General features: G+C 39.6%; 1 protein-coding gene across 2 annotated transcripts in view; it reads right to left on the bottom strand.

The window, feature by feature from the left end:
• Positions 1 to 13,760, bottom strand: part of uba3 (ubiquitin-like modifier activating enzyme 3) — a 36,900-nt gene that overhangs the window by 15,766 nt on the left and 7,374 nt on the right. For both annotated transcript variants that reach the window (XM_078414522.1, XM_078414520.1), the window contains 6 exons: positions 12,854 to 12,936; positions 11,786 to 11,866; positions 8,549 to 8,592; positions 5,493 to 5,557; positions 2,137 to 2,292; positions 1,101 to 1,203 (listed from right to left, as the gene is read on the bottom strand). In XM_078414522.1, the coding sequence (XP_078270648.1) occupies positions 1,101 to 1,203; positions 2,137 to 2,292; positions 5,493 to 5,557; positions 8,549 to 8,592; positions 11,786 to 11,866; positions 12,854 to 12,936 (532 nt within the window). The remainder of the gene's footprint in view (positions 1 to 1,100; positions 1,204 to 2,136; positions 2,293 to 5,492; positions 5,558 to 8,548; positions 8,593 to 11,785; positions 11,867 to 12,853; positions 12,937 to 13,760) is intronic.

The following is a 13,760-nucleotide window of genomic DNA, read 5'->3' as shown; positions in this document are numbered from 1 at the left end:
ATCCTGACTATGGGCGCTGTCTGTACGGAGTTTGTATGTTCTCCCCGTGACCTGCGTGGGATTTCTCCGAGATCTTCGGTTTCCTCCCACACTCCACAGACGCACAGGTATGTAGGTTAATTGACTGGGTAATATGTAAAAATTGTCCCTAGTGTGTGTAGGATAGTGTTAATGTGCGGGGATCGCTGGGCGGCGCGGACTCAGTGGGCCAAAGGGCCTGTTTCCGCGCTGCATCTCTAAATCTAAAAAAATCCCCCAAAAAATCAATATCGTTCTAAGTTAAACTTTATATGATTAGACTAATTTTTAGTTCAACTCTCAACAACTTACTAGAGTCTCACTATCACTATATGCTCAGCTTCCACTTTGCTTACAGCGGAGTTTGCAGTCTGTACACAATAATGGGGTTGTGTCTTAAAGAGGCCTAGAGTCATACAGCATGGAAACAGGCCCTTCAGCCCAGCCTGTCCAGGGCAACCAGGTTATGTAATTGAGCTGCTCATTCGGCTCCATTTGGCCCACATTCCTATAACATTCTCTATTCATGTACCTATCTGTCTTTCAAACATCGCCATTACACCCTCCTCTGACAGCTCGTTCCATATACGCACCACCCTCTGTGGGAATAAATTGACCTTCAGGCCTCTTAAATCTTTCCCTCTCACTTTATCTTAGGTTTTATATTCGGAAATCTTTTACATGCACAGTAAACAGTGCATATAACTCAAATTTAGTTTAGTTTCGAGGTACAGCATGGAGACAGGCACTTTGGCCCTCCGAATCTGCGCTGACGAGCAATCCCCGCACATTAACACTAACCTACACACACTAGGGACAATTTTACATTTATACCAAGCCTTATTAACCTACAAATCTATGCATCTTCGGAATGTGGGAGGAAACCGAAGGTCTCAGAGAAAACACACGCAGGTCACGGGGAGAATGTACAAACTCCTTACAGCCAAGCACCTATAGTCAGGTTCAAACTCGGTTCGCTGGCATTGTAAGGCAGCAGCTCTACCACTGCGCCACCGTGCCGCCCATGTTTTGTTTTAAAGCGTTTTCAATGAAAATTCCAAAACAGACTTAACTAACTTTACCTCCAAAAGGATTTTCTTTGGGCCACTGTAAGATTCTGACGTATTCAATACAGTGCTCTGGTAGCCTGGGCATAGAAGCAATGGTACACATCGGAAAGTTTATCTGGAAAAGTAACAAGAGGTTGCAATATTACCCCCAATTGCTACCATGCCGTCAGGAACCCTACCACACAAATAAGGGAAAATTAAAATACGACCAAAACACGATTAGCTACAATCTTATCAAATAGCAGACCAGACTTAAAGGGGATGAATGGCGTACTCCTCTTTCAATTCCTTATGTTATTCATTTGTTAAAATTTCAATACATGCAGAAAAAAAATCTAAATTTTCTCTGTTAGTTGACAAGGAGTTAAATGATTTAATTTAAAATATAAAACAAACACAAATACGTGGAAATCCTAGAAAATACTTCCACACTTTAAAAACACCAGTGAGGGAAATGCTGAGATTAAAGAAAAATAAGTTGAAAGTTTCACACACACTACCAGTGATCACAAGTGCAGTAATGCTGTCTTTATCTCAGGGTGAGGATTCTAAGACTAGAGAGCATAGGCTTAAGGTAAGAGGGGAAAGATTTAAGATGAAGCTATACATACGGATACAATGATGATGTTTAAAGGCATTTTGACAATTTCTGGAGAGGAAGGGTTTAACAGACAATGGGCAAAATGCAGCCAAATAGGATTAGGCCAGTATGTCAACTTGGTCAGCATGAACAAAATGGGCCGAAGGACCTGTTACAGCTCTACCACTGATAGGATCAAGGTTGAGGTTACTTTAGTCTTGCTTGGAATAGTGTAGATTGATACATGGAATATTAATCAATGGTAATCAACTATCCATACTAATATGGACAGAACTTTAAAGTTAAAAAAAAGAATTGAAGAGCAAAATTGGGATTTATTAAAAATTTCTAAAATAGAACGACTCATGGTCTCAAATAAGAAAACTTTTTATTAAATGATTAACTTTAACATCAAGCTGAATGAGTTCTAAATACTGAATCAGTAACACTTTTGTGATGCTGAGTTACCTGTGGAGGGTACAGTTCCAACGTGCACTCTATACACGCTGTCATTCCTGGAAGTATCACACGTGCATTCCCCTTAAACCCTTCAGTCCCACCGTCAATCAATGGAATAACGGAGCTTGCGTCTAGAGTTCCATCTTCAAAGTTCAGCAGGGATATCTGCGTGCAACAATATCTTTTGTTGAAACATCATCTTCTACACCATGCAATCAACAATTGGATAATGGACACACTCTGGTGGCTCTCTTATCGACCGTAACAACAAATCTAACATTTCATTTTGTTAATTCTTTACCAAGCACATATGATTTTCCAAGTTAATTTTACCACAGGCTCCAGCATTAGAGTCAAGAGTGTTTTATTGTCATATGTCCCAGATAGAACTATGAAATTTTTACTTTCAGCAACACAACAGAATATGTAAACATTGTACTCTGTAAAGAATATACGCGAAAAAAAGTTCAGCGTGTATATATACACACACATATATAATATACATATAGACACACGTACACATAAAAACAGCAATTATGCAATATTCCTACAGTAGTAGGAATATTGCATAATTGCTGTTTTTATGTGTACGTGTATATATATGTATATTATATATGTGTGTGTATATATACACACTGAACTTTTTTTCGCGTATATTCTTTACAGAGTACAATGTTTACATATTCTGTTGTGTTGCTGAAAGTAAAAATTTAATTGGCATATAGTTCCCTGCTTTTATCCTTCGTTCCTTGCAGAACCAGGGGCCACAGTTTAAGAATAAGGGGTAGGCCATTTAGAAAGGAGATGAGGAAAAACTTTTTCAGTCAGAGTTGTGAATCTGTGGAATTCTCTGCCTCAGAAGGCAGTGGAGGCCAATTCTCTGAATGCATTCAAGAGAGAGCTAGATAGAGCTCTTAAGGATAGCGGAGTCAGGGGGTATGGGGAGAAGGCAGAAACGGGGTACTGATTGAGAATGATCAGCCATGATCACATTGAGTGGCGGTGCTGGCTCGAAGGGCCGAATGGCCTACTCCTGCACCTATTGTCTATTGCCTATATTCTTTGTTCTCAAGTAGTGCATTTAGATTTGCTGCTTTCCAACCCCTCGCAATCATTTTGAAATCTAAGTTCACCTGCACGGTCTAATCCATGACATCCAAAAACCCCATAAACCCAACACTGTGGGCTATTAGTCCAGGTGACTCGTCAGATATTGGTCCTGTTATTTTCTCCAGTAGTTTCTTTGCTAATGTCTTTCGGGCTTTGCCTTAAAGGCACACAAATTACTTGGTTGAAATATCTGCCAGTTCCCATTTCCCCAATACAAGTGACTATGCAACGGTATATTTTATTAATTTGCATTTAAAATGCAAATGCGTTCTTTATAAATTGGTTTTATACCTCTTGATAGCCTGCTCCCATTCCTAGTTTTCTCAACAACAACTTGGGAGATTCTTTCCCAACTTTCCAAAATTCTTCTCAATCCTCAAGTTTAAAAAAAATCAAAATAAACTTGATTCAAGAAAAAATATGTACAATCCACGATCTGCAAAAAATTATTCCCACATTGTCGGAGGCTACACATACATTCAATAATATTTACATAAATCACACATTTACCCAACACCCATGCCACTCATGTGCCCCCTTGGCGTGAAATCCCTTCCCTAATTTTCAGTCTCAATCCTCAAGTTAACCCTATTTTGTGACAACATTATTAGGTTTAGGCTATTCCTTTAACCTACCATTACTATTCCCTTTTCTCGTTACCTCTTTTGGCCCACTTTCTCAATTTTAATTTCCTCTAATGGATTGGATATCTGTTACAAACGATGAATTATTGAGTTAAATGTTTCCCGCAGCTTAATTTGGTCTCACAAACTGCCTTTACACCCAATTAATGTTTGTCTTTTCTTCCGGCTTTGAACCCTGTTTTTTAATGTAACTATATCATTCTCAAATGCTAGATGAAAATCTATTACTACCACCCTTCCCCAGAGAAATTTTGACCACAAGGTTTTTAATTAACCCAATTCCACTGCGCAGTGCAAAATCTTATACATGTTTGCTTCAAATTGTTTTTTTGCTATTCTGATTAGAAAGCTATCTTGATTGCATTACATGGACTCAACTGTTATGGCTACAAATAGTAATGGTGTCCTCTTCCTGACCACATTCCTTTGTTCAGCTTTCCTAAATTATAAAATTCATACTTTAGTTACACAAAAATGTCAGAAATATTATGAAAAAGAGAACATCCCATCATTACTCCAATTTCATTTTACAAACATTATAAATTTACAGAACTAAAATATTATTTTGCAATGGTGCAACATCTTTTATTTCAATCCAAGGTTACCAAATGTTTTAGTTTTCATTCCCACTGCAGGAACTAAATCAGGAGAATATTTCTGAATAAGATTTCCTAATGTTAAAGATGTAAAACCAATAATTAGATACAAAAGGGATCAATATTTTAACGCAGGTTTGCATGCCATCTGCACGCAAAATACAATTAAAATTGTAAAGTATTTTGAAGTTTAGCACATTAATAGAATACAAAGATGAATCAATCCATTCAAGTCAAGACCATCCCAAATTCCTGTAACTGAGCTGTGCAGCCCAACTCATTCACTGTTTCCCTTCATCTAAGCTTCTGATTAGAAATGTTTCCACAACATATGCAGCAACCATAGTTCTGAATTGCCAGTTATTCACCAGGATCACTGCAATCACTAGAAAGGATAGATTGAAGAAAACTATTGCTCTAATCAAAGGTCAACGGAGACTTAAGTTAGCTGGTAGAGGGATAGGAGCTGAAAGGAAAATCACTTTGTGAGTTGTGGGCCCCTGGAATTTGCTGCCTCAAAGGTTCTCAAAAGTTATCAATGTTCAGTCAGGGCTGTGGACCAAGAGACCAAATGACTTATCCTGAGCTGTACATTTCTCTGATTCTATCACATAGATTAGATAGAGTATATTTCTTATGCTTGCATTGATGCAAGGAAACAGGATTACACTGGTTTATTAAATAACAAACAGCACCATGCTGGGTATGGGGAGAAGGCAGGAACGGGGTACTGATTGAGTATGATCAGCCATGATCACATTGAATGGTGGTGCTGGCTCGAAGGGCCAAATGGCCTACTCCTGCACCTATTGTCTATGCTGTTTGGATAAAAGACCACCATCTGAAAAGAACACCATCTCAGCAGATGTAGTCTTGGTGACCAAGTGGACCTTGTATTTTCAGTTTAATGAACTATGCTTTGACAATTTTTCCTCATGATTCTGTCATATGTGGCCGCCTTAATGGAGCCATTGTAGGATACTGATGGTAAAAATGTTTTCAGTGTTATACGTACCAACATCCCATTGATCCATCGTCGTGCAATTATAGAATCTAATCCACTAATTACGATGTGAAATTCTGAAACACAAAAAAAACTCAAGTGATGTTTCTGCTTCAACTTAATAATTGTCCTTAATAATTTGTCAGTGTTTTCTTTTGAAGCTGGGAGGACCAAGGAAAACTAACTTTTCAAGTATTATAGAGATCTGAAAAGTGAATTAAAACGGAAGTGCTCAATTTAAACTCTTGAAAATGGCATGTCCAACAGAATTGAAGAGTCCCGACCCGAAACACCACCTATCCTTTATCTCCAAAGATGCTGCCTGACCTGCTGAGTTACTCCAGCAATTTGTGTTCATCTGAGAAATATCTAGTATTCCTGTTCCTTTATGTCATTCAACCTTAATACCCCCTCATCAACGGGGGGGGTTATTGAAAGAAGCATTATTTTCCCCAGATAATATCTTTGAGGGCTAGCAGTAGGTGAGAGGGGCAAAATTTAAAGGAGATGATGGGTCATTTTTTTTTCTTTTTACACAGAGGGTGGCGAGTAGTGCCTGGATCGTTCTGACAGGGGTGCTGGTGGAAGCAGATATGATGGTATTTAAGAGGCTTTCAGATAGGCACATAGATATGGAGGGAATGGAGGGATGCGAATCACATGCTGGCATAGGATGGGAATAGTGGACAGACGACTTAACAATCCACCTGTATGACTTTATTTCAAAATATTTATTCATTACAGTTAATACAATCGATACTTCTTTTAGTTTAGTTTCGTTTAGTTTAAAGATACAGCGCGGAAGCAGGCCCTTTGGCTCATCTTTGGAGTGTGGAAGGAAACCGGAGCTCCCAGAGAAAACCCAAGCAGATTTACGGCGAGAACGTACAAACTCCATACAGACAGCACCCATAGTCAGGTTTGAACCCGGGTCTCTGGCGCTGTAAGGCAGCAACTCTACCGCTGCGCCACCTCGACATTCATGGTTTTATGAATTTAGAACATTCACCAACCATGTAATCATTCTGTTCATGATTCCTCCTTAAACACTGCACCCATGCAGAGTTTGAGACACTCTCAAACAGAGGCAAAGTCCTCATTGTCCAATGACAGCAGAACATGACTTCTAGTACTATTTCATCACCTCTCCTCTTATCCTCCTATCAATTACTTCAAATTTACACCCCCTGGTGTTTGATTCCTCAGCTAAGGGAAACAATTCCTTCTTATTTACTCCATCCGAATGCCTCATTACTTTATAGATCTTTATTAAATCTTCACTCAGCCTCCTTGGGTTCAAAGAATCCAGCCTTGGCTTATAGACAATAGGTGCAGGAGGAGGCCATTCGGCCCTTTGAGCCAGCACCGCCATTCAATGTGATCATGGCTGATCATTCTCAATCAGTACCCCGTTCCTGCCTTCTCCCCATACCCTCTGACTCCGCTATCCTTAAGAGCTCAATCTAGTTCTCTCTTGAATGCATTCAGAGAATTGGCCTCCACTGCCTTCTGAGGCAGAGAATTCCACAGATTTACAACTCTCTGACTGAAAAAGTTTTTCCTCATCTCCGTTCTAAATGGCCTACCCCTTATTCTTAAACTGTGGTCCCTGGTTCTGGACTCCCCCAACATTGGGAACATGTTTCCTGCCTCTAACGTGTCCAACCCCTTAATAATCTTATATGTTTCGATAAGATCCCCTCTCATCCTTCTAAATTCCAGTGTATACAAGCCTAGTCACTCCAGTCTTTCAACATTCTTTCCTTACAACTATAATTTTCCAGTCCTGGCTTCAACCGGCTCTGAAACTTTTCCTTTGCAGTCATATCGTTATATTACTGAAGAGAGGTACTCAAAACTTCACTGTAACTAGCACTGTACATGGTTCTAACAGCTCTTTTCTGCTACACTTCAGCTATGAAGAAAAGCATCCTATTGCATTTTAACCACCTTATTGATCTATACATCCTTTATGAATTTTTAGGCATACAACAGAAGGTATATTTGTTCCTCAACACCTACTTAATATCCTCACATGTATCATGTATTTCCTCGTCTTGCTGCACATCTTGCACACCTCAAATGCTTGTATTTGTTTGGATTAAATTCGGCCTGTCACCTCTTTCTACCCTAGTGACAGACCACTTTTGAGGCAGTATTTAGAAGGGGTCAATCAACAGTCAGTGAGGAGTTTCCCCTTACCAAATCCAAGCTGTCCATTACTGATCTGTGCTTATACCATTTCTTTGTATAATTTCCACCAATTTGTCCACTGCTGAAGTTAAACTAAATAGCCTGTGATCCCCCCCCCCCCCCTTTTTAATCAAAAGTGTAGCGTGAATTGGGCACTTGAATTCTCTGGCACCACTCCTGTAACCAGGGAGAATTGAAAACGATGGTTAAACCGCAACAGTTTACACCCAAGTCTGTTGTGAGTTAATAATTGTTCTATTCAGTGTTTGCTTCAAATAACCTATTCAGCTGGAAAGCAGCATTGTACCCTGAGCTTGAGTGATCGACATTCCTAATCTAATCCCTGTCGTGAAATAAGGAGGGTACAGATAATCAATAGCAGCGATGGCTATGATTTATGTACCAAACCCCTTTACAGTTAAGTCGCCTCCATCGTCTATAGACAAAAGTGAAGAGTGGTCACGTGAATGTGACCTCCGAGGGTCCGCAACATTTATGAATGACCATTCCAGTAGGAAGGCCGGAGAAAACTGACAACAAAGGGAAAGAAATGGAAAACATTCAATTATTAAGTAGTATTTTAAATCTACTGAGGACCAAGCTTCTTGCGCACATATTTAAAAAAAAAAACATATTTTGGTCAAGGTTTTGAACAATAATGCATGATCTACTGAACATTTGTGCAATGCAATTCACGGTAAAACAAAACTTTGGGGTATTTATCCAGGAGAACATAATTCTATGCCATATACTGGAAAAGTCTGATTTCCGATTTCTAATTTGAAGTTAAGAGTCTGTAAGAATTTCAGCTTTGTTAATAAACTGTAAGCTTTCATTAATGCAGATTAAAAATCTTAACAAGATGCATTACTTACGTCTGTAAAAGGATTCATTGAAATCTTGTATCCGTTTAAAATGACTGAAGATAAAGTTAAGAATTGTTGCGACAAGTTTTAAGTAACTATAGTACTCCAGCGTTTTGTGTCTACCTTCGATTTAAACCAGCATCTGCAGGTTTTACCCTATACAAATGTAACTACATCCCTTGGCTTTGCTTCCTAACTTCACGATGGTTGTATAAATTGTAATATCTCTGCCAAAGTCGTTGACAGTATAGGTGCACCAAGGTACAGGTAGTCCTGCTATGATACGTGTTTCCAAAATGCAAATTGGACATAAACCAATTGATGAAGCAGGAAACAATATTGGTATTACACAGGCCGAATTGGTCATAACACGATTACGATCAAAAACTAGAGGACTGCTTAAAAGTTACTTTGGAAATTGATAAGCTGAAAAACAAGCTGTCTTGGTCGTGGTGGGGGGAGAGCAGCCTAGGGGGGAAAAAAATCAGTTACCATGTAAGCTCCCCACAGTAACCAGGCATCATTGTCTCTTAAGAACAATGCAGCTATCTTAATTGCAAATGGCCATTGAAAACGACGAACATTCGTTTCCGTTGACACTTGTGCGAAGATATGCTGTTAAAACAATATTAGTATCCAGCCTTTAGTATTTTTAGCTTGGAAAAATAAAAGTAACTTATTGCTATTGAAAGATATTTACCTGTAACAATTCTGCAGGAAAAATAACTTTGTTATTGCAAGTCTGAAACTCTCTAGCCTTTAATCTCCTTTCCCCCACTGACACAATTGTGTTTAGAATGCAACTTTTCGTAATATGATATTTCTGTTATGAGGTGATAACTATCACCTCATAACAGAATTACATGTACAAGTTGACTACCCACTTTAGCCTGATTGAACTCAGCTATGCTAGATTTAACCTAACCTTTAACCTAGACTTTGGAGATACAGTGCAGAAACAGGCCCATTCGACCCACCGAGTCCGTGCTGACCAGCAATCACCCCGTACATTAGCACTATCCTACACACTAGGGACCATTTACAATTTTACCAAAACCAATTTACCTACAAACCTGTACGTCTTTGGAGTGTGGGAGGAAACCGGAGCCCCTGCCGAAAACCCACGCAATCACTGGGAGAACGTACAAACAGCACGCCGAGTCAGGATCGAAACCGGGCCTCTGGCACTGTCAGGCAGCAACTCCACCGCTGCACCACTGTGCCGCCCCAAAGTGCTGAGTTCCTCCAGCAATTTGCATTTTGCTCAAGATCCCAGAGTCTGCAGTTTCTTCTGTCTGTCATCATAATCAATTAGCTAAATGAGAAATTAATGAAAACTTAAAGACCTGAAATGCTATTGAATAAGGAGGTGGTACTGGTCAGCAAGCACAAAGATGACAGGGGAATAAGACTTGGTGCAAGTTGAAATGCAGGCAGCGGTATCATGGATGGGCAGATGTAGGGTGGAAGTTTGGTAGTGGCCCAGAAGTCAAGCCTTAGAATGGCCAAAGATATGGGTTGAGAACTTCAGCAAATGAACCGTTTGCAAAAATGCTGCAATGATGGAAATACTATCCATGATGACAATGTGCGTATGGTTGGAAACACATCTCAGAATCTCATATAACACCAAGGTCATAAATGGTCTGGATCAACTGCATGTTTTTGGATAAAGCATGTGCATTCAGATGCACAACAACGACCTTTTATCGAAGACAAAGGTTGAATTCGTCACATCCTTCTTTTTATAACGGAATTAATGTTTTCATTAAAATGCAATTGCTTTTTACTTTTGCGTATTGCGTACAATTAAGTGCCGCAATTTCCCGTGGATATGAAAATATAAGCAGCCTTTTGCCATTGGAATACTGGGTTAGTCTTCATTACACCTAAAACAGACACACCTTCCACTCGCAATATGCAATAAAGAGTTCCATCTCCAACCAGCTATCAATACATATCTATATACAAGTACATCAATAGACAATAGACAATAGACAATAGGTGCAGGAGTAGGCCATCCAGCCCTTCGAGCCAGCACCGCCATTCAATGCGATCATGGCTGATCACTCTCAATCAGTACCCCGTTCCTGCCTTCTCCCCATACCCCCTCACTCCGCTATCCTTTAGAGCTCTATCCAGCTCTCTCTTGAAAGCATCCAACGAACTGGCCTCCACTGCCTTCTGAGGCAGAGAATTCCACACCTTCACCACCCTCTGACTGAAAAAGTTCTTCCTCATCTCCGTTCTAAATGGCCTACCCCTTATTCTCAAACTGTGGCCCCTTGTTCTGGACTCCCCCAACATTGGGAACATGTTATCTGCCTCTAATGTGTCCAATCCCCTAATTATCTTATATGTTTCAATAAGATCCCCCCTCATCCTTCTAAATTCCAGTGTATACAAGCCCAATCGCTCCAGCCTTTCAACATACGACAGCCCCGCCATTCCGGGAATTAACCTAGTGAACCTACGCTGCACGCCCTCCATAGCAAGAATATCCTTCCTCAAATTTGGAGACCAAAACTGCACACAGTACTCCAGGTGCGGTCTCACCAGGGCCCGGTACAACTGTAGAAGGACCTCTTTGCTCCTATACTCAACTCCTCTTGTTATGAAGGCCAACATTCCATTGGCTTTCTTCACTGCCTGCTGAACCTGCATGCTTCCTTTCATTGACTGATGCACTAGGACACCCAGATCTCGTTGAACTCCCCCTCCTCCTAACTTGACACCATTCAGATAATAATCTGCCTTTCTATTCTTACTTCCAAAGTGAATAACCTCACACTTATCTACATTAAACTGCATCTGCCATGTATCCGCCCACTCACACAACCTGTCCAAGTCACCCAGCAGCCTTATTGCATCTTCCTCACAATTCACACTACCCCCCAACTTAATGAAGAGAAAATTAAAAATTTGTCTCGAGACAAATCTGAATTTACTGACATTCTAATGTACAAGTGACCAGATTATGAGCCTGTAACTATATTTTAAGGACCTCTCCAAGGACTTACATTTAAGTGTGGCGATCTTAGCACCAAACAAAAAGCACTAAGTATTCGGAATACCTAGTGAGTAAAAATAAATCCATAATAGGGACCAAGACTCTCAGAAATCAATTAGCTAACTCTGCAAATGTGCACTTGAAGCTAGTTTTCGTTACAGTCATCCTGTGAAATGCTAATACCATTTTCAGATGTATTTCAATTTATTGCTACAATAAATCTCCCAAAAGGATACGGAACCACATTGCAGCCAGGTATTCGACCATTAATGAATTCAGCGGCAACTTCTGCTTTTGGCCTTCCTACATCCTTTGGTCTGTTAAACAAAAATCAATTAGTTAGAACATTTTCATTAATATCTTTGAAACAAATTTTAAATTCAAGACAGAAGTCAGTTGAAATTTCACTACTGTAGAAGATTAGCACAAGCATATCCCTCAGGCATTTTATCGTGGAAAATTAAAAGTCATAGTGTAGGACGTACTACATTGGTACTGACAGGAGAATGGCTGCGTAAGAGAACGCAGACAGTAAAATTAGGTGCGTCAAAGGGATCAGGTCTGGGCATTAACTTTTTATAATCTAGACAGCAGATCTCAGAGTGTGGGCTTTTTGAGTAAGTGAAGATTAGTATTTATTATTTTACTAAGTTTATTCTAAGTAACAAGAAGATGCATTTTGGGAGGTCTAATAGGGTTAGACAAGCACCATGAATGGCAGGGATATAGATAGGGAGTACCGAGGAGCTCGCAGTCTCTGGTTAGAGACTGACTTCGGGAGCTCCAAGCTCGACCGCCCCGATCGCGGGAGCTTCGATCACCCCTACCCGGGGGCTTTGATCGCCTCAACACGAGGGCTTCGAACACCTGCTGCGGGAGCTTCTATCGCCCCGACAGATGGTTCGACTGTCCCAACCGCGGAAGAATAAAGAGGGAACAAAATTGACTTTATTGCCTTCCATCACAGTGAGGAATGTGGGGAAACCGCTGTGGTGAATTATGTTAACTTTTATGTAGTTTGTGTCTTGGTGCTTTTTTTTAGTATGGCTGTATGGCAATTCGAATATCAATGTACCTTAATTGGTACATGTGACAATAAAAGACCTTTGAAACCTTTAGTTCAAGTATATTTTGAGGAATACTAAAGATGCTGCAGGTATAAAACTAATAAACACTGATACCAATATTTTTACAAGCTTTCTAAATGAAAATAGCTGCAAATATTTATAGATGTAGCATATTTTCATCTAAATTGCAATCCTCGTGACTTAAATTGTAAAATCCAACCTTATGTAATTGCTCACCGAAATAAAAATTGTCTGTTCAGATTAGAAACATCTATTGTATCCATATCAATGACATCAATTTGTCTGAAGCCCATCAGTGCCTGCAGAAAGAATACATAGGTTCAATACATGGGCACATAACAAATGATCTTTGTGCTTGAATAGATTCATTTGAAACGTTGATTTGTTTAGAAAAAAATCTGGTGGATAGAAGGATCTCGACCCGAAATGTCACCCATTCCTTCATCCAGAGAAGCTGCCTGTCCTGCTGAGTTACTCCAGAATTTTGCATCTATCTTAATACAAATACGGACTGCTTCATTTATTCTGCACATCCTTATTGTCATTATATACCCCCTCTGCAGAGGGCAGTGGAATATATATTCATTAAACAGCTTACTCAGGAACCTTACAATATCCAAGACTCAATTCAACTTGAAAGGTCTGTGTGACACTTCTTGGAAATAAACACTTCACATGTAATGTATCTGTGACAATGACTTTCCCCACATACATCCAGCGAAACACAGCCTTTAATACAATATTGCACATTCAAGGACAAAGAAACATATTTTCTATTAGAAACCTTTGAACTCCTATTTGGTTGTTGAAATTCCACGACAAAATGTCTGTCAAACGGCCCTAAAACATTCATGCAAACAGTCCATGGTAATTCAAAGGACATGCAGTATGTAAGGATTTATTCAGCAAAAATACAAAATAGAGCTGTTTTTTAAACTTTAAATTCCATAATAGACAAAAGGGTGAGATGAAAACTGGACGGATTGGAAAGAACTCATTATTTCAGGATCCAGCTACCTAACTAGCAATTTAAATATTTTCTTCGCATTTGTGGAGATTTTCTTCAATATAATGAATGTTATATAACAAATACATTTTTTTGTTATACTTTCATGGAATGTGG

The sequence above is a fragment of the Rhinoraja longicauda genome, chromosome 17 (genome assembly GCF_053455715.1).
Source record: "Rhinoraja longicauda isolate Sanriku21f chromosome 17, sRhiLon1.1, whole genome shotgun sequence".
Lineage (NCBI taxonomy): Eukaryota > Metazoa > Chordata > Chondrichthyes > Rajiformes > Arhynchobatidae > Rhinoraja > Rhinoraja longicauda.
Note: the sequence above shows the minus strand (reverse complement) of the source record. Positions and strands in the feature narration are given on the sequence as shown.